This window comes from Callospermophilus lateralis, chromosome 1, assembly GCF_048772815.1.
Source record: "Callospermophilus lateralis isolate mCalLat2 chromosome 1, mCalLat2.hap1, whole genome shotgun sequence".
NCBI classification, from domain to species: Eukaryota; Metazoa; Chordata; class Mammalia; order Rodentia; family Sciuridae; genus Callospermophilus; species Callospermophilus lateralis.
In genome coordinates, this window is record NC_135305.1 from 157,835,803 (window position 1) to 157,861,804 (window position 26,002).

Below are 26,002 nucleotides of genomic sequence, written 5' to 3' on the forward strand. Positions count from 1 at the left end.
ACATAAAACTAAATAAATAAAAATAAAGGTATTATGTCTATCTACAACTAAAACATTTTTTAAAAAGAGACTTAAATTTAAAAATATATTTTAAAAAAGAGGGCTGGGGATGTGGCCTTGTAGTTAAGGCCCCTGGGTTCAATCCCTGGTACCTACCCACTCTACCCCACCAAAAAAAGGGCTAGGGATGTAGCTCAGTGGTAGAGCACCCTGGATGGCCTCCATCACCAGTACCACCAAAAAAATATGACATTCCTCTTATTCCTGTGTAAAGAAACCAGAGCTGGTATTGCACATTTCATCAATAGGATAGTACACCCAGGAATCAAAATGGGGCTTGCTGATTATTATGATCAATATCTCTCTAGAGGAACCTCTACAGAGAAGAATGTCGGATGCAGAAGAAAATGTCCCGGAAGAAGCAGAAGAAAGTGAAGAAACAGACGTGGAAGAAAAAGAATACAATTTGAATTATAAAGAGGTAGAAAATATGGAGCAAAAATCAAAAGAAGATGACACATCAGTATGGAGAGAATCTCAGGAGGAGGAGGAGGGGGAAGTGATGGAGGAGGAGAAGGAGGAAGGGGGAAAGGTGGAAGAGGAGGAGGAGGTGGAAGGAGAAGAGATGGAAGAGGAGGAGGAGGAGGTGGAAGGGGAAGAGATGGAGGAGGAGGAGGAGGTGGAAGGGGAAGAGATAGAGGAGGAGGAGGAGGAAGAAAAGGAGGAGGGGAAAAGGGATAAGGAGAAGGAGTGGAGAGAAGAAACAAAAGAGGAGAAGGGAGATGAAGGAGAGGAGAAGGAAGAAGAAGAGGGTGAAGGTGAGGAGGAAGGAGAGGCAGAGGAAGAGGAGGTAGTGGTGAAGGAGGAAGAGGCTGTTGTAAAAGAAACTGAGGACAAGTTTGGAAAAACTGAGGAAGAGGAGGCTGCAGGAGTCCAGGAGGACATCACAGTGATACCTTCAGAAATCATGTCCATGATCAGTTTGGAGAAAGAATTTTCTAGTTCTCAGTCATCCATTTCAGGAGCTTTCCTGGTAAGTAGAATTGTAATTCATTCCTCCATTCATTCAAAATCATTAATTGAATGCTCAATATACACCAGGCTCTGGGGATACAAAACCAAATAAGACACAATCCTTTTAATTAAGGAGCTCTAGGGTATGTCTGGAGGCAGACCCACAACTGCATACATAAAGCAACATGGAGGTGCAGGGATTGTGAGATGCACAGGAGATTAAAAAAAAAAAAAAGTCAATTTAACCCATTTAGGAGGAGGATCAGTACAAGTTCCCTGGAGGGAGGTGTGCACTCAGCTGACTTTAAAGGGCAGTAGGGGTTAGCGGAAGTGGGCTCATCTTAGCGTCAGTGCAATAACAGTAGTATTGGCCTCCCCAGTCTGTTCCTAGTGGGGAGAACTCAGCTGGCCCAACATAAATAACTCTGTGTCTAGCAGGCTTTTGGAGACCACCAGTGACACTTAAAAGAATGATTTTACTGTCGTTGCCTGCTAGTAGGCTGAGAATAAATCCAGACTCACCCAGGGCTCATTTTTTTTCTATTAGTTATTGATGGACCTTTATTCATTTATTTGTTTATATGCGGTACTGACAATCGAACCCAGTGCCTCCCACATGCTAGGCAAGCCATCTACCACTGAGCCACAACCCCAGCCCCTTGGACTCATTTCTTAAGTACAAAATGTCCCAGGCTCCTGACACATTATGAAAAACATCTCATAATTCCAAGGTGAGGCTAACACCAAGACTGGCTGGTGAAGAATAGAGGGAACAATAAATAGGAGAATGTGCAGGAGGCACTATGTTTAGAATCACAATTTCCTTTTATTTCTTTTTAAAGGAAACCCAAGGAGATAAGTCTTCCTTACCATCAGACAATTCTGAAATAAATGAAATTTTAAGAGATCTCAGCTCACAACATTCATTTCTGGATTTGGAGCAAATCAATAATGACATTGATCAGACAGATTGGCAGTTCCCAGAAGAGCTTGAGGAGAAACCTGGAGAGGCTCCCCAAGACACAGTGGAACAAGCAAAAGGGGATTTGATATCAGAACAGGAAGCCACAGAATCAGAAGAGGATGAAAGGACACATGAAAAGAAAGAGTCATACAACCTCATTGAAAAAGGAGAAAAAGAAAGGGTCTCCAAGGAGTCCCTGGTGTCCACCACCACAGAGGATTCCTTGTTCCAAAAGGATGAGAGCACCCCTGTGTACCCCTTGGTAAGCATAAAGTGCATCTTCATTTCCCTGGTGCTTGGAGAGTATGGGAAAACAGGAGAATTGCATGTGTGTCTGGAGAATGTCCCACCAGAAAGATGCTTTTTAAGCTAAGAACTCTGGTTGGACATGTGTGATGAACAGGAACATGAACGCTCCATCTGGGTTCAATACTGTTGCTCAATGGGCAGGAAATTCCATGCATAGTTTGTTGCATAGGGTGCTGTTTTGAGCAAGAGACTCAAAATCTCGTCCTCCCTCTCTCCCCTTGACTTTTCTCCCTCTCCTTCCACCCTCTTTCCTTTTCTTCTCCTTTCCCACCTTCCTCTCCCTCCTCCCTCTTTCCTCTCCTCTCCACCTGCCACGTTGTAATCTCCCGGGTCCCTTCAGTTCTTTCCCTTCCCCTTCTTGCCTCACCTCTCTGCCCTCCACTGGGTTGATGCCTTTATGGGCTCCCCAAATCCTGGCCAGAAAAGTGACAGGTGTGATGAAAGTGGAGGCTGCTTTGCAAAGCACCAGCCTGTCCCAAGGACTCTGCCTCTGCTGCTGATATTCCAGGGAAGCACCATCTGGGAGGCATAAAAATATTATCATTTACTCAGAGAAGGAAAAGCAGGTTTTTTTTCTTTTTTCCCCTTCTTCTTCCTCCATCTGCTACTTTCAGAAAATCATTTCCTAGGATTTGCCCTGTTTCTCTTTTTTCCTGTAGTCTTATGCCTGTGGAAAGTTTGGCAGCAACCGATGGCATATAAAGTACCCAACATAGCTCCTAACACAGTGACCCACCATGGGTGTTCTACACTGTATAATGCAGAGGACAAGGACCATGGGGAGTAGAGTCATCCAGTGGGGAAGGCAGACTGCTACAAACCTCCTTTCTAGAGATTTGACCTTCTTTGAGCAGGGGTCCCCCGCAGCCTGCCTTTGTTCAGCCTGAGATTTAGACTAATGGGGCTGTGGGCCCATCCAGACTTTGGTCTTATTTCTCCAGCTCACCAGAGCTCAGGTAGGATGCCCGCGAGAGCGAAGAATCCATGCCTGGCCTGCCGCTGGCCTCCAGGAGAGCCACTCCCCAGTTCTGGTTCCAGTCGGCTTTGGTCTCGCTGAAGGACCAAAAACTTTCCTGGATCTTTGCAAGTTTCTTTAACTTTTTGGAAATACTTTTCTCCTTTATTATTTTTCTTTTGTTTAAACCAACCAGTATTCTTTGTAAAGATGCCATACAACACAGACATGTCTGAAGGAAGAGCCCTCTCCCACATCCACTCCCACCCATCTCGCTTCCCTAGGAACTCCTGCTCCATCTGGGAGACTGTGTCTTTCCTGATCTTTCTCCTGGCGAACACCAACATACTGTGTGCTCATAGGGTACACACACACAGCTCACATTTGGTTTAATTTTTTTTCTTTTTTTACCACTGAGATATTCTGCATTTGTGCAAGATGTGGAAAACTTGGTATGTCTTAGAAGGTTTCTGATATCGGTGCCTGTAGCTCCATTTTTTCTTTTTAAATGTAACTGCTCACTTCTCTGTAGCCATTTATGTTTCTTCTAATTCCTTCTTCCCTCTCACAAAAGTTGCCATGGGGAATGTGCTCCTCCTTCTCTCTTGTAACTCTGGTGGCCACCTTTTTCTTTTGAGGTCCCCTGAGAGAAGTCACAATGCTACTGGCAAAAGACATAACCATGAATTCCACCCAGCCAGGAAACAAAGTAATCATATTCTTATGGGCAGGATCTCAGGAATATCACACACAGAGAAGTTCAGTTTTGACAATAAAATTTTATTTTTCACATCAGCATGTTTTAGGAAAAGGCTGAGGTAAGAGGTGGCTCCCTCCTAGTAATTTGCCACCCATGTTAGAGCTGATATAGAATATAGGGATTAACACTCTGCTAGGTGACGAGTCCCATCATCACTGGGTGAAGGCAACCCAGTTGACCTTGGAAGAGCTGCTGTAGCTGAGGAGAGGAGTCTGTCCAGAAATGTTTGCTTTTTATAACTAATTTACAAAATGGAAAAATTAATTTTCAGGTTGAATATGATGATCCTTTAAGGATTAGTGGCTTTCCAAAAGAACAATTTCATTTGCATGAATCAGCTTTTAAGAACCAAATATTAAATAATTCTGTTCCTAGAAGTTGCAGCTTGAGACAATTATGATTCCATCGTTCTACCACTCACGCCCACACAATAAAAGATCTAAATAGAAATATAAATTATAAGGAACAGGCACATGGAAACAGAACAGGACAGAGAATGAAGAATGAAGGAGAGGGAAATTGGCCATATTACCTGCTATGTCTGTCTTGGGGAAAAATGTATGGTATATCCATTTAACTTTATAAGTACTTAGTTCAAAGATAAGAAAGGAAATTTTCCCAATTTTGTTTCTATAGTCCAATATAATTCCCTGATTTTTAGCATCTCATCATTCAAACATCACTTTCTACATTCTTCCATGTGTAATTAATTGTCCCTAATTTTTTTAAAAAGAATTCTAAGTTATTTTACTTATCTATTTTTTTTTAAAAATTGAACTTAAGAGGATTGAACCCAGTGCCTCATCCATGCTAGGCAAGTGCTCTACCACTGAGCTATAGCCCCAGCCCCCTGGTTAAAAAAAAAAAAAAAAAAAAAAAAAAAAAAAAATATATATATATATATATATATATATATATTTTTTTTTATATATATATATATATATATTTTATATATATATATATATATATATATTTTTTTTTTTTTTTTTTTTTAAGAAGTTGATGGACCTTTATTTTTTAAAAAATTTATTTGTATGTGGTGCTGAGAATTGAACCCAGTGCTTCATGCATGCTACGCAAGCGTGCTACCACTGAACCACAACCCCAGCCCCTTGGTTAATTTTTAATAGACCTTATTTTTTAGCAGTTTAAGCTTATTGAAAATTGATCCCTGAGTACAGAGAGTCCCCATCGGCTCCCTTGCACCTCCTCTTCCCCAGGTGACCCTTTTATTAACATCCTGCAAGAGCAGTACATTTGTTGGCCTCGGTGGGCCAACATTGACAAATCGTTGTTAACTAAAGTCCTTGGTTTACGTTAGGGGGTCACTCTGTGCTATATGCTGTGTGGGCTTTGACAAGCAAGGAATGATGTATATCCACCATTTCAGGATCTTTCAGGAGAGATTCACTACCCTCAGGATTCTCATGCTCCACCTATTCCCTCTCCTTCCTCCTGCTGGGCCCTGGCTGCGGCTGGAGATGTCACTGTCTCTGTCATTTTGCTTTTTCTAGAATGTATGGAGCCCTTTTAGATGGGCTTCTTTTACTTAGCAATATGCATGTAAGGGTTCTCCATGTCCTGCTGTGGCTTGGCAGGCCATTTCTTTTTACCATTGAATTGTATCCCATTGTACGGATACACCATAATCTGTATGGATACACACAAGATTACTACAAAAACAAGCTGTCATTGAATTAAAAGCAGTAGACTTTAAACATAAAATTATAATAAAAAGCTTTTCTATTCAATTAAAAGTAATAAATTTAGCTGGGTTCAATGGTACATATCTGTAATCCCAGCAATTTGGGAGGCTGAGGCAGGAGAATCGTAAGTTCAAAGCCAGCTCTTCAGCAACTTTGCAAGGCCCTAAGCAATTTAGCAAGACCCTTTCTGAAAATGAAAAATAAAAAGGTCTGGGAATGTGGCTCAGTGTTTAAACACCCCTGGTTTCATACCTCATATCCGCCCCCCAAAAAATGTAATAGGTTTTAGTACCTATAATTTTTTATTTAATGAAATTTTTATTTTGGATTTATTCCTAGAAATGTGGAACTTTTAATTCTTCTAAGGGAATTTTGTCTTTTTATCTTTTATCCTTCCAGGAAAAATGGTATATAAGAACCAAATCTTAGGTTGAATACTTGCCTTTCTTGTAAAGTTACTTATTGACTTTATTATCACTTGACTGTTCTCTGTGCTTTCAGGAAGTAATGGAATTTCACCATGTTAACTGCTCACTGTGGGATGGTGCTAGTGAGGTCTGGGTCTTGGGGAATGGAAGAGTAGGGAATGGTTTCTATTTACTGTTAAAGACTTTTTCTTTTCTTTCTTTCTTTTTTTTTCTTTCTAACTGGGATTGAACCCAGAGGTGCTTAACCACTGAGGCACATCCCAGTCCTTTCTTGTATTTATTTAGAGATTGGTCTCAGTTGCTTAGGGCCTTGCTAAGTTGCTGAGGCATCCATCCATCCCACTGCCTTTCCATTTTCATTTGCAAAACCGAAACTCTGCACCCATTTAACCAAATCTCTCCTTCCTTTCCTCCCTCAGCTGCCGGCACTTGCTGTTCTCCTTTCTCTCTCTGAATTTGGAACCATAGCAGTGCTTGTCCTCTCGTGACAGGCTTATTTCCCTTCATGTTTTCAAGGTTCATCCATGTAGCCTGTGTCAGAACTTTCTTCCTTTGAAAGACTGAATAATATTCCACTGTAGGGAAAGACCGCAGTCTGTTCATCCATTCATTCACCAGTGGACACTGGGGTTGCTTTACCTTTTGCTCTTATGAATTGTGCTCCTATGGACATGAGTGTACAAATATCTTTTGAGTCTTTCCTTTCAACGGTTTTGGATTTATACTCAGAAATTTAATTGCTAGATCAAATTGTAATTTTTTCCCCAGCACCGGGGCATTCTACCACTGAGCTACATCCCTAGTTACTGCCCTTCCACCTCCCCCACTCCTACCCTGCTTTTTCTTTCTTATTTTGAGACAAGGTCCTGTTAATTACCCAGGCCACCCTTGAACTTGTGATCCTCCTGCTTCAGCCTTCTGAGTAGCTGTGACGTCAGGCATGTGCCACCATTCTTGGTGTGATAATGCTATTTTTAATTTTTTTGATCTTTGATTTCAGTTTTGATTATCTCAAATTTTATGATCACATAATTTGCAAATTTGTGCTGATGAGATATCTCTTCTACTTTAATCCTTCTAGTGAGTTGGCAAAAGCACCCTTACCCAATCACACTTCCACAGTTTTCCCACAGTTTTTGTGTTTTTGAATAGCTGTTTAAAGTCAATCTTGCATTATAACTTAGTCTGATACAGAAAATATTCAAAAGTATAATCTATTGCTATTGTATCATGCTGACTTTAAAACATCTGAACTTGCAAAAATGTGTTACATATTCTTTATTTGATATTACACATAAGTAAAAGACAGCATTTTATTTTATTTTGGGTACTGGGGATTGAACTCAGGGACCCTTGACAACTGAGCCACATCCCCAGCCCTATTTTGTATTTTATTTAGAGACAGGGTCTCACTGAGTTACTTAGCACCTTGCTTTTGCTGGGTCTGGCTTTGAACTTGCAATCCTCAGCCTAAGCCTCCCAAGCCACTGGGATTACAGGTATGTACCACTGCACCTGGCAAAGGCAGCAATTTAGATATGAGGAATTCTAATTAAATTGGATTAGTCAACAAAAATATAAAGTAGACCAGACTGCTTCCTTGTCCTCAGCCACGGCCCTTAACAGGCTGATGAACACAAATTGAAACGCGTGTGAGTCTTGTTGGGCTCAGAGACAGTGAAGGGATCTCCTCCAGGATTTAAACTTGTTCACAGAACCAGTCATGTAATCTAAGTATAAAACCAGCCTTCAGTAGGCATTAAATGGCCTTCACCACCCTGTGAAAGGTTGGACATTACTAATGAATTCTAATCATATTTCTGGAAAGGAAAAATTGTGATCATACTTACTGAACTGGGATTATCATCAAAACTTTTTAAAAAATCATGTTCATTGAACTACAAATCAATTTTATTTGAACCAAGCCTGTCCAAAAAAATATTCTGCCAGGGCTGGGATTGTAGCTCAGTGGTGGAGTGCTTGCCTTGCATGTGTGAGGCACTGGGTTTGATCTTCAACACCACATAAATAAATTAAAAATAAAGCTATAGTGTTCATTTACAACTGAAAAAAAATCTGCAGCCATTCCTGATCTGAATTCTGGTGTCTGTCATCAAGTAAATGATGGTTCATGCAAGAAAGCCATGAGGCATTCTGTTCTGCAATAAACAAGCCTGTGGCTATTATTCGTTAGTAGCTTTTCTGAGTTTTTCAGATAGTTTTTGTTCTGAGAGGTTCCTTTTTGAGATTCTCCAAATACTCTATCAGTGCTCCCTGTCCCCAGGTGACACCTGTATTCCTGTTGGGGAACCCAGGCCTGACATGCCTTCCACCCAAGCAGTCCGAGGCTCAGCCCAGTCTTGCACTTGCTGCTCTTCCCTTGGTGTGGCCCTGGGCACACTTCTGAACAAGAACCTTCTTATCTTTCTCTACATCACCCATTTTTATCTTGCAGCAATTTCTCTGCCCTGTGCACCTCTTATCAGCTTATAAGACTTCTTCTTATAAGCTACTCTCCATTCTCTTCTGTTCTTAATTTTTTGGGGGTATGGGTACAAGAGATTGCTTACCACTGAGCAACATTCCTAGCCCTTTTTATTTGTTTGAGACAGCATCTTCCTAAGTTGCTGAGGCTGGCTTTAAACTTGTGATCATCCTGCCTCAGCCTCCCGAGCTGCTGGGACTACAGGTGTGTACCACCTGCCCATCTAATGTAGGGGTTTTTTTTGTTGTTGTTGTTGTTTGTGTGTGTGTGTGTGTGTGTGTGTGTGTGTGTGAGGTTTCTTTCACCTAGTGTCCCCTCTTCAAAGATTCTTTCATATTGTAGCATGTAGAGCCTTTCTTTTTCTTTTTTCTTTTTGATTGAATGGGGTGGATAACAGGGATTGAACTCAGAAGCACTTGACAACTGAGCCACATATTTAGCCCTATTTTTTTGTGGGGACAGGTACCAGGGATTGAACTCGGGGGCACTAGGCCACTGAGCCACATCCTCAGCCCTATTTTGTATTTTATTTAAAGATAGGGTCTCACTGAGTTGCTTAGCGCCTCACCATTGCTGAGACTGACTTTGAACTCATGATCCTCCTGCTTCAGCCTCCCAAGCTGTTGGGATTAAAGGTGTGGACTACCCCACCGGGCTTTTTTTTCTTTCTTGAGATGGTGTCTTGCTGTCATCCAGGCTGGCATCAAAATTCTGGACTCACATGATTGTTCTTACCTCAGCCTTAGTTGAGTTGCTGGAACTGTTGTCCTGTATCATGTACCCGGCTCACTGCTGATAATTTTCTTAAAGTGATTTTTCTCTGTAGCACTGGTGCTGTGGAATTCTTCTCTGGGCATTGGTGCAGGAGCGTGGCTCTGGGCTCTGCACACTGGCATCCTGCTGGTTTTGCTTTTGTCTTCTAGAACTTGACCTGGTCATTTGGATGGAACAGTTCCCTCCCTGTCTTCTATGTCCGTGAGAAGAACCATAGAGTCCTTCTGTACGTGTCTTCTCACAATGCCGTCATCTATAATATCTTCAGGAATAGCCAGTACCACCTGCAGGTATGTGGGGCTTTTCCTGCTTGTAAAGGGCTCTAACTTGTGGGTAGTGTTTTGCTTTGGACTTTCAGGCTGACTTCACTGTATCATTGTCATACTTTCCTGCCTCTCCTTTGAACTACAGCAAATCCTGCTTTTAGAAACATGTTATGTCTATGATTCTAATCAGCATCAGTTGACAAATAGCAGTGGATATTAATTTTATCCTTGCAAGAATTTGAAACATTTGTATTTTTTACATTTCTGCAAAAATGTGGACAATGTAGACCATGATGTCTCCAGAGAACCACAATGAACACAAGGACGTCTGTTCACCAGGGAGTCAGGCCTAATGAATACTTAGACTCCTTTCCAGTTTCCAATGAGCTTGGATCCTCATAACCAAGCTGAGATGTGGGTATTAACATACCCATTTTAAAGAAAAAGAAACTGTGGCTCAGAATAGTTTAAGTGACTTGCCCAAGACTATGGGTGGTAAACAGTGACTGGAGTTCTCTTGACCTGAATATATTTAGGAGGTCAGTGGGCCTCCTGTCCCTCTCTCCCTACCGTAGCTCTCTTAGTTCAACCCTGCCTTCCTCCAGTGCATCCTCCATGCTGTCTTCCTCCTACCTCTCTGTTTCCTTCATTCTTAACATTTTAGCCCTCTCATTGTCGTCACTCATCTACCTAACTGTCCTGTTTCTTGGTGTCTGACATGCCCTGGTTGACCTGGTGAACAGGTCTGTGTCATATTTTCATTGATGTGCATTGTTATAGGACCCTCCTTAGTCAATACCTAGTTCAAAACCTTCACAAAGTATTTACCAAGAACCTGGACAATATTCAGCACTGAGCCAGCAGTCCAAGACACACACGCGCAGCTCCAGGAGTTTCCTTCCTGGAAGCACAGAAACACTGACATCAATCAGCAGGCAGCAGCCTTGGAGCTTGGTTGAGTGCGCAGCACAGAGGGCAGAAGTTCCAGCCGAAGGGAAGGGAGCTTGTGGACAGGCTCTGCTGAGGGAAAGGAGGGTCATGCCCCTCAGAGTCCAGCCTCACCAGAGTCAATGGCTGGGAATGGCCTTGACCATTCATCATATCACAAACGTGAATCATGACCACTGCGTTTCTGATTGTGGGTCTACAGTCATGAACAAAGCAGGTGTAGTCCCTGCCCTAGTGAGCATCCAGAGTAGTGCGGAGATACATCAGACAGGTGAACACATGACGACATGGTCACACTGTAACAGAGCAAAAATACTCCAAGAAAAATTGGGGTGAGAGAGAATTACTTTAACTTTTAAAAAAATTGAACCCAGGGATGCTTACCACTGAGTTCCATCCCCAGCCCTCTTTATTGGATTTCATTTTATTTATTTATTTATTTACTTATTTATCTTTGGTACTGGGGATTGAACGTAGGGGCATTTTACCAGTCCTTTTTTAATTTAAAAATTTTAAATGTATTATTATTATTGTTATTATTATTATTATTTAACTATTTTAAAGTATTTAATAGACCTTTTTTTTATTCATTTATTTATAAATGAGAACAGAACCCAGTGTCTCACATGTGCTAGGCAAATGCTCTACCACTGAGCCACAACCCCAGCCCTTGTTTTATTATTTTTAACATTAATGTTTTGGTATTGGAGATTAGACCCAGGGGCTCTTTACCTTTACCAGTCCCATCCCCAGTCCTTTTTTTTTTTAAATATTTTTTTATTTGTTGATGGACCTTTATTTTATTAATTTATTTATATGCTGTGCTGAGAATTGAACCCAGTGCCTTACACATGCTAGGCAAGTGCTCTACCACTGAGCCACAACTCCAGCCCTGCAGTTTTTTTTATTTTTTGTTTTGAGACAGGGTCTCACTCAATCTGAGGGCCTTGCTAAATTGCTGAGGCTACCTCCTGCCTCAGCCTCCGGAGCCCTGGGATTATGGGCGTGGCCTCTGCAGCCTGCACTTTGGATTGGGTGGGCAGGGATTTAGAAAGTCTGTTTCTGCTGAGACCTGAGGGATGAGAATGAGCCAACAGGGACAGTTTAAGGGAAAGAACTTTACAAAGCGAGGGAGCTCCATGTGCTCTGTGTGTGAGGCTCAGAGAGAACGCCAGGTGGCTGGTGCAGAGCGAGGAGGGAGTGAGGGAGCCGAAGGACACAGGGCCTTCCCCACAGAGTGCTGCCCTTTCAGGCGTTCACATGCTTCCGCAGGATGCCTCTGTTGTGTGGGGCCACCCTAGGACCATAAGAGAGACCAGGAGGATTGTCTCTCTCCAGAGGGGAACTGTGTCCCAGGAGGTGGGCTGCGGGGAGCCCCGTGGGTGGGTGGGAGATCCCAGGCATCAGCTTTTTCTCAACCTGGGTTGGGGGTTGGGTAATGCCCCCACCCCCAGGGAGCCACCGTTCCTGTGGGGAGTGTGGCTTATTCTTCAGGTGTTTGAGGAGAGGAATTCTGAGAAACCCACCAGGAGATGGAGGAAACCATGGACAGGCCCACGGGAAAAGTTCCTACCCAGAGGAGCCTTGAAGGGAGCTCAGATCTCTCTGCGGGTCCCAGTCTTCTCTGAGGTACGTGAGGCTGGGCCCATCCTGGGTGCTTCAGAGCAGTTTCTCCTCATTTCCACAGGGCCACCCCAACCTCATCTCCTGCCTCTGCATCAGTGAAGACAGGCGGTGGGTTGCCACAGCGGACAAAGGGCCAGACTGCCTGATAATTATATGGGACACCTTCACAGGGTAGGCTTGTGCGTTCCCTCCTCCCCCTCCTCCTCCTCCTCTTCATCTTCCTCCTTCTTTCCTCCTCCTCCTTTCCTCCTCCTCTTCTTCCTCCTCCTCCTTTCCTCCTCCTCCTTTCCTCCTCCTCTTCTTCCTCCTCCTCCTTTCCTCCTCCTCTTCTTCCTCCTCCTCTTCCTCCTCTCCTCCTCCTCCTCCTCCTCATTTAATTCCTAAGTGGTCTTGTTCAAAAGAAACATTTAAGTCAACTTTTTCATTGCTGTAACAAAAAGACCTAACAAGAATAATTAGAGGAAGAAAAGTTTATTTGGGGGCTCATGGTTTAGAAGCCTTAGTCCATTGATAGCCAGCTTTATACCTTGGGGCTCCAGGTGAGCAGAACCTCATGGTGGAAGGGTGTGGTAGAGGAAAGCAGGTCAGGACATGGCCACCAAGAAGCAGAGAGAGCGTGTAGTCGCTTCTTTTCCCCCTGATTTCTGTACAGTGTCTGCCACCCAGTAAGCAAAGAACGAGGCCCAGAAACTTGGTTAGTTGGTGGCCCCAAGTAGCCTGGGCTGGGAGGGGCTGACTCACAGTATCCCAGCACACATAAGCTCAAAGGATAAACCAGAAATCAAATCGGCCACTTGCAATGAAAACCATTGCTTTCATAAAGACAGATTTTCTAGTCCCGGTCAGCCTACCTTTTCTGGGGAAAAAAATTATTTTTCAGTGCTGGGCAAGGAACCCAGGGCCTTGTACTAGCTAGGCAAGGCTGTACCACTGAGCTCCACCCAGCCTCCCTGGGAAGTCCTAAGTGGTCATCCCCAAGTGCTCCCTTGCCCCAGCACGCCACATGTGTTCCATGCTGCCTGGCCTCTGGGCTGTGGCACATTTCCTGGTGGGTGTGCTTTATTATGTTCCATGTGTTTGCCTGCCACAGAGGCTCTCCCATGCGCTGTTCCTCTGCAGCCCTTCGGCTTCTGACAGCTCGCCCTGCTCACAACCTTCAGTTGACCTTTCCCTCCTTTAAAATTAGTAGCCTTTCACTTTCTTAGAGCAGTTTTAGATTAATAGGAAAATCGAGAGGATAGTAGAGAGGGTTCCCTGTACCCTTTTATTTACATCTTACAGTAGCGTAGTACATTGTTAAGGAACATTGTCATTATTTACATAGGAGTATACCTAGATTTCCTTCCTTTCATCCTAATGTCCATATTCTGTTCTGGGATTCCATCCAGGTGACCACCTTAGATTGACTTGTCATGTCCCCTAGGCTCCTCTGGGCTGTGGGGTCCTCAGCCTTCCCTGGTTTGGGGATGATCTTCGCAGTTTTAGGGACCAGGGCTTTCTAGGGAGCCCTCCATGGGAATGGGTCTGGCATTCTTTTCATGGTAGGACCCAGAGCCCTTGACCTACTGCAACATCTGAGACATGAACCACAGTAGGTGTTGTCCCCTGGGTAGATGGCAAGTCCTTTCAGTCCAGTGTCGCAGAGACCAGCCCAGGGCCTAGAGAGGAGGTCAGCAAGTCCAGGCTCGGACATGGGAGCCTGGGCCCAGGCGGTGGGATTCTGCACCCTCCAGGTCTGCTTGGCAGCTCATGCCCCTCTTGCTGGTGACGCTGGAAGGTAGTCTGCAGGAATCAAGGTGGCCACCCTTCAGTGCCCTTCTTCCTAATCATGAGGCTCAGCATTTGTGCCCCCCTTTCTTCTAGTGCATCAGCTGAGGAATTGAGGGACTTCTAGGGGCCAGCGCAGCGCTACTCAACGCGTGACACACAGGCTGAGCTGGCCGTGCTAAACAGGAAGCAGAGAAAGTGAGAGGAAGCTTCTGGGAACTCAGTGGCCATCTGACCTCGCCGCAGTGTTTTTACTTTATGAAAGCATTTGTCTGCAGTAGAGTGACAAATTTAGAAAGAGTCCTTCACCTCAGGTAGTTTGGGAAATGCTAGCAAGAAGCTGCGTGGGCAGCTGGGTGTGGGCAGACTGCTGTATTGCTTGGGGCAACAGCTGCCAAGCAGGAGGCTGGCTTAGCTGGGAATGGGACTGGGAATTTGGAAACGCGAGTACTGCTCGGTTTAATCACTGGGAATACAGTAGATGTCCACCAAAGTGGAGGGAAAGAGCCCTGGAGTTCCAGAAAGCAAAACCGCAGCGTGTGGTGACGCCTACATGCTGACTTGGTGGATTCCTGAGTGACATGCTAGCCAAGTGGCCCTGGGGCCACCTGGCTTCCATCCTAGTCCTGCTGTGTGCTTCCTGTGAGGATTGGAGGCCTAAAGAAACCAAGTGACTTTCCCATTTGTGGAAAAAATGAGGCTAATACCTACTGTTTGACTTCTTGAGGCTGCTGTAACAAATTATCACAAGTTGGGTGGCTTAAAATAGCAAAAGTTTACTCTCTCATAGTTCTGGAAGCCAAAAGCCCAAAATCAAGGAGTCAGCAGGTTGGTTCCTGCTAGGGTCCCTCCCCTGGCTTCCACAGTTTGTGGCACCCCTCGGCGTTCCTTGACTGTGGACGCAGCCCCCCAGCCTTTGCCTCCATCTTCGCAGGTGTTTCCCGCCCCCCCACCCCCGTGTCTCTCAGTCTTCATTCTTCCCTGGGTGTGGGGCCGTCCTCATCCAGTATGATTTCATCTGCAAGACTAATTCCATCTGCAAGACCCTGTTTCCAAATGAGTCACATCCTGAGGTTCTGGGTGGACAGGAATTTGGGGGCACACTGTTTGGCTGACTCTCACAGGATTGTTGTGAAAATCAGGTGAATCCACACCTGGCCCAAGGTAGATGCTCATAGCGGGGTTTTCTTTCGTAATCCCTGGCCTAGAGGTAGACCGAAGCTCTAGATTCACCAACAGGAGCTTAAGGCCCTGGTTGGGTGTGTGGGGAAGGAGTGGCAGGTTCAGGGGAATGAGAAGGTTAGGCAGAAGTCCTGTTAATGTCCTGGAGCGAGGGTCGGGTCCCCCAGCTTCCTGGAGATCTCCACAGGCCACGCCAGCCAGTCTCCACCCTTACCTTACTTGGGTCTCAGTGGCATCTGACACTGCATTTCCTGTGGCTTCTCTGATACCACAGCCCCCTAGTTCCCTTCTGCTATGGCCCTTCCTTCTAGTCTCTTCTCAGGATCCCCTTCCCGGCCATCCCTTGAACACCACCCATGGTGACAAGGCCACCAGCACCATTGTTCCCAGATAGGAGAGTCTAATCTCAACAAGGGCTCTCTCAGCATCCCCTATTCTTCCTGATGAGGAATTGCTAGAGGACTCTCCACCTGGATGTCCCTGGGCCTCTCCTGCTGAAATATTGCTCCCAAACTGCCTTGGTGACCTCCCCACTGCCTGACCTCTCCTGTCTCCTCTTCTCTCCCCTCTCCCCTCCGCTCTCTCACCTGGCTATTGCAACAAGTTCCTGGCTGATCTCCCTCCCAGCGGTTCACTGTATGACTCATTCTCCATGACACAGATCTTATTTCATTGTGATAAAATATACACAACTTAAGGGATCGTGGCTGGGTGGTAGAGTGCTTGAGAGGGCCTGGGTTTGATCCTCAGCATCACATAAAAATAAATAAATAAAATTAAGATATTTATGTCCAACTACAACTAAAAGAAATAAAAATAAAATATATGTATATACGCAACTTAAAATTTACCACTTTAACCATTTAAAAATGTGTAATTCAATGGTATCAATTATAGCCACCATGTGCAACCATCACCACTATTTCCACAAACTGAGTGGCATTTTTATCACTTAAATAGAAAACTCTGGACTCATGAACTCCCCATGCTGTCTTGCCCAGGCCCCGCCTTCTGCCTCTGTACATGTGTCTACTTTGGACATTCATGAAATCACACAATATATGGCCATTTGTGTCTGGCTTCTTTTACTGAGCATGTTTCAAGATTCATCTGTGTCATAGCATGTGTCGATGCCTCATTCCTTTTGATGACTGAATCAACATTCCATTATATGGATAAATCACATATTTATTTATTTATATATTATTTTTGCAGTATTGGGTGTTGAATCTAGGGATGCTCTACCATTGAACTATATCCCTACCCCCTTTTTTTGTATTTTTTATTTTGAGACAGGGTCTTGCTTAGTTGCTGAGGCTGGCCTTGAACTTATGATCCTTCTGCCTTAGCCTCCCCAGTAGCTGGGATTACAGGTATGCACCACTGTACCTGGCTTATCTGTTGATTTTGATAAAAATGTATTTTGATGAAAACCCAATTATTTTAATCCACTTCAACTGAAAGCTAAAGTCTTGGCTAGCTTTCATCTCCAGTCCTAGTTCTCTTTCCAACCTGGCCACAAGGGAAAGTTACCACCTCATGCAGCAGGATGTCCACAGAACCTGTCGCAGAGGCCTGTCACCTGTGTCTCTTCCCCTTGACAGAGCTCGGCCTGTTATGAGCAGTTCTGGCCTGTTGATCTTTTATTCATTATGAAGCTGTTCCCCTGCTAGATGCAGCATCTTGAAGGGATTGACTTTTTTTTTTTCCTAAATCGAAAATAAAGCATATCTGTGATTAACAATTCAAATGTAACGTGGATACAAGTTTTGTGATCTCCCAAATGGTGGCTTTGGGACCCAGAAAAGATTACTCAGAGAATGTTTTGGCTTTAGAATTAATATCCTCTGTATTGAAGTGACAGATTACAAACAAAATGCTTCCTTAAGCATTTTGTTCACTTACTCATTTATAAATCTAGCATATTTTTGTAATCACTTTTGAGAAAGCTTGGATTAATGTTTGGCTTCACAAATTTGATTATTAGCTCTTTTTAAGCATTTTAAACTGCATTTATAAATTTAATATATTCAGTTTTACATGTTTTTAGTAGTCTAACAAATTCTTCACTGGTACTTAAGTAATTCTTAGAAATCTAATAAATTTAATCACAAATATGGCAAATCTTAAGTTGTCTTAAGTGTTATAACATTGTACAACTTAATAGGATTTCAATTTAAAATCATAAGTCTAAATCCACTATGTGTTTTAAATTAGAATTAAATCTAATCTGGTAAAACTTTGATATGTCAAATTCTCTTAAACATTATGCATTCCTTAAAAAAGAAGAACAAATTTTCTTATCATAAATATGTTACTTCTATGGATTTGACTGACTTCTCCATGTTTAATTCTAAATGTCTTCAGAGATGAGATACATTTTCCCACTGAGAACTCCACTGTGTCACCCCCAAGAATTTGAGGGTTGCCTTTCAAGTAAATTGTGAAATGACAGAACCTGAGTAGGCCTCAGCTGAGACACGGACTTTTTTTTTTTTTTTAAAGAGTGAGAGAGGGGAGAGAGAGGAAGAGAGAATTTTTTCAATGTTTATTTTTTAGTATTTGGCGGACACAACATCTTTGTATGTGGTGCTGAGGATCGAACCCGGGCTACACGCATGCCAGGCGAGCGCGCTACCGCTTGAGCCGCATCCCCAGCCCTGAGACACGGACTTGGTTAAGACAGTTGGGGTGCCAACATGACAAACTTAGGCCTGTTTAAATTCACTGTGAACAGTATACCACAGTGGAACAAAGTGGGGCACAGCCTGCCTGGCTCCCATCTTTTTTTTTTTTTTTATATTTTTTTAGTTGTTGATGGACGTTTAATTTATTTATTTGTATGCGGTGCTGAGGATGGAACCCAGTGCCTCACACACGCTAGGCAAGTGCTCTACCACCAAGATACAGCCCCAGCCCCTGGCTTCCATCTTACTGCCACCCACTCTCCCCTCACAACAGAAGCACGTGGACCCCCAACCCCATGTTACAGCCCACCTGCTCCAGTGCTGCTGGGGTTTCTTGCTTTCTTTGTCTGTCTCAGGTATGTCAAGGTCATCAGCTTAAATTCTGCACACGTCAAGCTCCACCTGACCTGTACAGTTGTAAGTCCTCACCAGGGACACATACAGAAGTGTGCAGGTAGAAAAGGAAAGTTCCCTCCTCAGCCAGACCATCTCCAGACTGCAACCACCATGGACAACCTGCGGTCACTCCTGCAGGCCTTTCTCATACATATAAATGCCCTCACACCCACACCCCCGTGTGTGCCACAGTCAAAATGACACTATGAATTTGTTTTGTGATGTGCTCTTCTCACGAAGTTCTCGGTCACTCTCTCAGATATATCACATTCTTTTTGTAGCAGCCAAGTTTTCCACTCGATGGTTTTGCCATAATAGTTTAAAATAATTCTTATTTTAACAGGTTTGTTTTGCTTTTTTTTTTTAAATTTTGCTGTTAACATAGCATCACCATGAACATGCATCTTGGTTTATTTTGTTTAATTTTCCTATTATTTCTCTAAGAAAAGTTACAGGAGTTGCAATTGCTGAGCCTTAGAGTACAGATAGGGTTTAAAATTCAGATAGTCACAGCTATGTTGCTCCCAGGAAGGGGGTGCTTATTTGTTCTCTGTGTGCAGGGGGCACCCAGTTTCCTGAGCTGGGCCTTGTCCTAGTTGTGGTTTTTATATTTGAATCCTTCATGCCTGGTGAAGCGCCTCTCATTGAATTGGCACCTGGGAACAGGTGACAGGGCCACTAGAGCTCGTGCAGGGTGAGCTCTAACACACAGCGTTTGTGTCCTCTTCCTTGTTAGGCTGTTGGTTGTTACTGAGGCAAATTCACAAAACATAAGATTGGCCATTTGGATGTGTGCAGGTGGTTGGGCGTTTAGTACATTCCCAATGTTGTGCACTCATCCTTCTGTCTAGTTCCAAAACATTCTCATCCCCTCAGAAGGAGACCCTGTACCCAGTAGGAGCAGAAGCCTCCCATCTGCTCTCCAGCCTCTGGCAACCACATCTGCTCTCTGTCTCTGGATTTGCCTGCTCTGGACATTTCATATCAAAGGAACCACAGAATGCATGGCCTTTGTGTTTGTCTTCTTTCACTAGCATGTGTTTTTGTGTGGCAGGGGAGGGATACTGGAGATTGAACTCAGGGGTACTTGACCACTGAGCCCCATCCCCAGCCTATTTTGTATTTTGTCTAAAGACAGGGTCTCACTGAGTTACTCAATGCCTCACTTTTACGGAGGCTGGCTTTGAACTTGAGATCCTCCTGCCTCAGCCTCCCAAGCTGCTGGGATCACAGGCGTGTACCACCGCACCTAGATAGCATCATGCTGTTAAGTTTTGTCCACGTTGTAGCCTGTGTCAGGGCTTCACTCCATTTTATGGAATAGTGAGTAATAATGAATAAATTAACTAGATACAGATATTCTTATGTTGTTATTAGTGATTAATAATGAATCAATTAAACATAAATATCCTATTGTGTAGATAGACCACATTTTGCTATGTTTTTGGAAGGTTTGAGCTGAGCTGGACGCTGTTCCTCCCTGTCCTGTTTTGCAGGATTCCTGTACACACCATATTTGACAGCTGCCCAGAAGGTAATGGCATTAGGGCGATAGCCATTACCCGTGACGCCAAGTATCTGGCAACCATCTCAGACGCTGAAGTCCAGGTAAAGGGCCCTCTGGGTTGGCCTCAGCAAGCTGGTCAACCTGTCAGGTGTCCCCATAGTCAGCTCTGCTCCAGCCAGCTGGCCTCTGAAGTATTCCCAGGAGATGACCAGACTCCATGGTGCAGAGTTGGCACTTCCTGCTATGTGGCTTGGCTTGTGGTCCATTGCTTAGTTGCCTAAAGTTACCGTGTCACCACAAGGGACATAGCTCTCTGCAGCAGCTCTCAGAGGCCTTCTCACTGTGCTCTCCTTTGTAGAAAGTATGCATCTGGAAGTGGACTTTGGCAGTGGAGACGCCGGCATGCAGTCTCCTTCTCCCCAAGGAGTACGGTTTCCAGGTAGGTCAGTCTGGTCCTGTAAACCTCAGCCTGACCTCACACTGAAGCCAGGTCAGAGCCTACCTTTTGCTTTGGTGGAATTCTGCTGTGGTGCATCAGCACTTTTAAAAGTACTTTCATATCCCAGGTCTTGTTTATCTTTGCTTAGAAAAGCTAATATAGTTCAAGCACTTACTATGTGCCAGATTTGGCTAAATTCTTTACTTACATGATCTCACATAATCCAGGCAAACATGCTAGCAAGGAGATATTAATGTCTGTGGACTATTAGTAATTATTCAATAATCGGTCTGAAGTCACCCAGCTAGCAGACTTTCCTCTTCTAGACACGCGCTCTTAACTGCTTCTAACCTTATCAGAAGCTCATTGAAGTATGGAGAGAAATTATCATTATTCTCAGTTTATATGAGGTGACTTGCCAAGGTCATCTACAGCATTTCTGCACAGTCTCTTGCTTTCCTGTGTCACTCCTGTTTGCCATGTTGTCACAATGTCCCCCGGATCCTTCATTCGTTATACATCTGTTGAGGATGTGCCCTGTGCCAGGCACCTACCTGGCTCACAGGGTCTAAAACCTCCAAAGAGGGTTTGGGTCATTAGACTCAGCAAGATACATGTCTTTATGCAGTCCTAATGCTCTGATTCCCTCCTTTCCCCTCTGAAAAAAAATGTCCTTATTTCTTAAAGTGGCACTAATACATAGTGTGTGGTGACTTGGCGTGGGTTTTCCTATTGCTGCGGAAAGTGCCTTCAGGGCTCTGTAGAGACTGCACTGGTCTGTGGGTCACTCTGGGTGCTGGTGTCTTCTTAATAATATTATTTTCCAGTCCTTGAGCACCAGATGTCTTGTGTTTATTTATATCTTCTTTAATTTTTTTCAGCAGTGTTTTAGTTTCCTTTGTACAACTCTTCCACATCCTGGATTAAATTTATCCCTGTGTATTTGATTCTTATTTATGCTCTTATAATTGTAATTGTTTTCTTAACTCCCTTTTCAGATCATTTGTTGCTAGTGTACAGAAATGCAGGAGAATTTTGCATCCTGTGACTTTGCTGAATGCACTATTTAAATTTACATTGATTATGATTAAATAGAACTTCAGATGGGTTCCTCAGTATTGCTAGCTGCCCTGGAAGCGCTCACATGTGGCTGTTAGGTACTATATTTGGCATCACAGATCACACGGAGCATTTCTATCATTGCAGACAGTTCTGTTGGGCAGCTCATACCCTCTCCCCTAGTGAATTCTGCCTTCTTGGTACCCTAGCTGAGCAGGGGATGTGGCCAGAGAAAGCCGCCCAGAGAGCTGATTCAGGTGACCTTGAGTTCAGCCATTAAGAGCAAAAGAGCTCTCTGCACTGGCTGGCTGTTCTGGTGGCTGGCTAGCTTGCTTCCCACCTCACCGTGTTCACACACACACACACACACACACACACACTGTTGTTGTTGTTAAATAAAGCATAAATGCAAAATATGTATATTTTAAAGAAGAAAACAAAATGTACCTGTGTACTTACCACTGATCAAGACATGGAACATGGCCCAACCCTAGAAGCCCACTGTGTGTGTGTGTGTGTGTGTGTTTGGATGTTTGGTTTGGTACTGGAGATTGAACCCAGGGGTGATCTTCCACTGAGTTATACCTTCTACACCTTCAGCCCTTTTTATTTTTTATTTGATTCAGAGTCTCACTAAATTGCCCAGGATGGCCTCAAACTTTTGATCCTTCTGTCAAGGTCTCCCGAGGAGCTGGCATGACAAGCATGTGCCACCGTGTCCCTCTTTGATCCCTGTCCCCAATCTCATTTGCTTTCTTTTCTCCCTGCAGTGAACCACTATCCCAAGTTTTGTGTTATACATTCCCTGTTTTCTTTATACTTTTCTCTATTTATGTATCCCTCAATTCCATCTTATTTAGTTTGACTTGCTTTTGACCTTGATATATTTGAAGTATATTTTATTGCTTCATCTGCTCAGCATTGCTTCTGGGACTCATTCTTGTTGGTTGCCGAGCTGTGATTCTTTCATCCTCACTGTTGCTCTGAGTGTAACACAACTTACGCTGGTGATGGGCGTTTGGGCTCCTTTCATTCCTCTTCCACTCTTCCCACCCCGTGGCTCCATCCAAACCATGCTTGTTGTGGTCTCCGGCATGCCAGTGGGATGACCATGTTAGATCTCTTTACTCTTCGTCTGTGAGCAGCTCCATCCATGGCTTACAAGACACTTTTTGTGCTATCGCAGAGACCAGTCTTTCTCTGGCTCCTTTGTGGATTTTTTTTCTTTCATTTGCATACATTATAAATATTGGTGTTCCTCAGATTTAGTTCTAAGCCATCCTCTTTCTCCTCCTCCTCCTCTTCCTGCACCTTCTTCATCTGTTTCAATTCGACTTCCTCTTTCTCTACCCTCTTTCCTCTTCTCCCCCCCTCCTCCTCCCCCCTCCTCCTTCTCCTCCTCCTCCTCCCCCTCCTCCCCCTTCTCCTCCTCCTGTTCTTTGTAGCTTTCTTGAGAGTTCTCATCCATTCTAAAGATGCCCTGAAGTTGTTCCTCTCTCCTGCATCTCTCCTGCCATCCTGTCCAGGCTCTACCTCGTGACTACAGCTCCTTACCCTGGAGCTCTGAGCTCACTCTGGCCTCACCCCTGAACACTCTACCCCTGCAGGCACATGATGTTCTTTAAATGAGTAAAATATATATGTCTCTCTTACTTAAACCCTTGTATGATTTCTCATTACCCTTAAAATAAAAACAAAACACCATACTATGGCCTCCAAGGTCTGATCTGATCCATTAATCAATCTTCCAACACTGAATTCTATATAAGTGAATTTTTTTTTGCTGTGGGCTTTGGCTTCTTTAAAAAACTCAATCATTTTGTTCCATGCATCAATAGTTTATTCCTCTTTATTGCTGAATAGTGGCACATGGTTATGTTACAATTTGTTTATTCACTGTTGGTGGACATGAGTTGAGGCTATTAAAAATAAAGTTGCTATGAATGTTCATGTACAAGCCTTTGCATAAATATATGCTTTCATTTTCATGGTAGTTTTCTTTTTCTGCTTTCCTTCCCCTTTCTTTGTTTCTTGGCACTCTACCACTGAGTTATATCTCCAGCCCTTTTGTATTTCTTTGAGACAGTCTAAGTTGCTTAGGGCCTCACTAAATTGCTGAAACTGTCTTTGAATCTCGATCCTCCTGCCTTAGCCTCCCAAGCCACTGGGATTACAGGTGCATGCCACCATACCCGACATTGTTTTCATTTTTGAAGGATATTTTCCCAGGTAAAGAATTCTGTTTTCTTTCAGCACTTTGAAGATAAGACTCCATTGTCTTCTGACTTCTTCCGTTTCTCTTGAGAAATCAGCCATCAATCTGTATTTCTTTTAAAATTTTATTTTTTTAGTTGTTGATGGACCTTTTAATTAATTAATTATATGTGGTGCTGAGAATCAAACCCACTGCCTTATGCTAGGCAAGTGCTCAAGCACTGAGCCCCAGCCCCAGCCCCAATCTGTATTTTCAAAGTTATCTGGATACTTAGAAATTTCTCTTATTTTTCAGTGATGTATCTGTTTGTATATGGGTATGTTGCTGATTTTTTAAAGCTTATTTTTGGGGGGTTTCTTGAACCTGGGATGCTTATATCTTTCCTGAGTTTTGGAAAATTCTTAGCCATTGTTTCTTTAAATATTCCTTCTGCTATATTCTTCTCCTTCTGGGACTCTAATTACAAATGCGTTGGGCCTTTTTTATTGTGTCCAGTTGGTCTTTTGTTCTCTTTTTTGTTTTTATATCTTTTTGTCTCTTTATGGTCTAGTCTGGATGTTTTCTGCCATAATTTATCTTTCTTTTCTACTGACTAATCATCTCTTTGGCTATATCTAATTTCCTTTTAAAGCATCTTTTTGAGTTTTTTAATCTCCTTTTTTTTTCGGATCTAAAATTTCCATTTGCTTCTTTTTTTAAAAAATAGCAGTATCTGCTGAGATCTTATCCTAGCTTTCTTGAGCCTATTAATCACAGTTGTCAGGCTGCGTCTGTTAATCTCACACCTGGACTCCTGTTGGCCTCTTGCTTCACCCCCTTGGTTTTCAGTCATTTGCATCTGCCCCTTTCATATGTCTGGTTATGTTTCATTGAATTCTCAGTGTTCTATTTTTAAAAGTATAGAACTAATTTGAAGCTTGGGATGATGACTTCCTTCAAAGAAAACTTGTTTTCCCTCAGAACTGGGGATTGAACCCAGGGGCCTCACATATGCTAGGCAAGCGTTCTATCACTAAGCCCTCTCTCCAGTCCTTTTTATTTTTATTTTGAGATGGGGTCTTGCTAAGTTGCCCAGGCTGGCCTTGAACTTGTTTGTGATCCTTCTACCTCAGCCTTCCAAATTGCTGGGGTTACAGATGTAACCACCATGCCCACAAAGACTCAGCAAAGTAGTCAGTCTTGGAAGGTTCTGGTCCGTGCACTTGCTTTTATCAGGTCCTCCCTCCCCCAGGCCTCTGGCCTGGATGGTTTAAGCAGTAGGCAAAGGAATAGGTTTGGAGCTGGGGTGAAAGCGACTAGCCTGGAACATAAACAGCTTTCCCCTGTCTCAGTGCTGCCCCCTGTAGCCTGTTATCTCTAGCTGTAGCTGCCCACCTCCTGTGCACATTTCCAGATACAGGCCTTCTGGCTCCCCGGGAATTTCTCGCTCTGTTGTTGTTATTGTCGTTGTTTTGTTTCTGCATTTAATGTTTCCCTTACTTCTGTAGTTTCTGCAGAAGTGATTTTGGGGAAGGAAGCCAGCAACTCAAACCATGCATAATCTTGGCAGGAATCAAACTCTTCTTCCAACATCTCGCTTTCGTTCTAAGATCTCTTGTGGCCCTGTCAATTTTAGAAATGTGAATGCAGAAGTCCTTGTCCACAAGGACACAGAATAGAGGTCATTGGAGAGGGGCTGGGGATATATAGCTCAGTGGTAGAATGTGTGCTCAGCATGCATGAGGCCCTGTCCCTAGGACCAAAAAAAAGGGTATTTTTGAATGTTGGCTTACTTTCTTTCACTTATTCTAGTTTATAGAATTATAATAAGTAAGATTTGAAAATGAACACACTTTCTACTGTATTCCTTATCAACCAGCATTTAAATGGTATTCTCATTGCCCACCACATGCCATGTCTTCTGTTTTATATTCCTTCTTGGTTATGTATTTTAATTAAAATTATTATTTAGCTGGACACGGTGGCACACACCTGTAATCCCAGTGGCTCGGGAGGCTGAGGCAGGAGGATCTTGAATTCAAAGCTAATCTCAGCAATTTAGTGAGGTACTCAGCAACTCAGTGAGACCTTGTCTCTAAATAAAATACAAAAAGGATAGGGGATGTGATTGGGGATTGGTGGCTCAGTGGTTAAGTGCCCCTGAGTTAAATCCCTGGTACCAAAATTATACATATTATTAACATATATAGCATTTAACATTAATATGTATTTTTTAACATTCAATTTAACCAGAGAGAAACAAAATATATCATGTAATATATTTTCATACTTCATATTTCAGAACTACCTTACTTTTAATCCAACAAATAATAAAGAATTGGTGAGCAATAGTAAAACACAGGCAATATATTATTCATGGGTAAGTAGAAATATTTTGATTTCTTTAAATATGAGTACAAGTTTATTCTTTGGATACAGACATTTTAGTAATATAATAATACTGTATTTAGGGAGCAATGACTATATATCAAAATGTTGATTTAATTATAGTCTTTGTTTTAGTCCCATTGGAAAT

The 26,002-nt window shown here is 43.3% G+C and overlaps 1 protein-coding gene across 1 annotated transcript in view; it reads left to right on the forward strand.

Annotated features, from left to right (window-relative positions):
- Window positions 1-388: 388 nt before the first annotated feature.
- The window catches only part of Cfap251 (cilia and flagella associated protein 251), a 66,577-nt gene continuing 40,963 nt past the window's right edge, over window positions 389-26,002 (forward strand). The window contains exons 1-9 of the mRNA XM_076866625.2: window positions 389-592; window positions 863-1,033; window positions 1,313-1,334; window positions 1,870-2,240; window positions 9,545-9,685; window positions 12,297-12,406; window positions 19,764-19,875; window positions 20,133-20,213; window positions 25,769-25,846. Of these exons, the coding sequence (XP_076722740.2) occupies window positions 389-592; window positions 863-1,033; window positions 1,313-1,334; window positions 1,870-2,240; window positions 9,545-9,685; window positions 12,297-12,406; window positions 19,764-19,875; window positions 20,133-20,213; window positions 25,769-25,846 (1,290 nt within the window). The remainder of the gene's footprint in view (window positions 593-862; window positions 1,034-1,312; window positions 1,335-1,869; window positions 2,241-9,544; window positions 9,686-12,296; window positions 12,407-19,763; window positions 19,876-20,132; window positions 20,214-25,768; window positions 25,847-26,002) is intronic.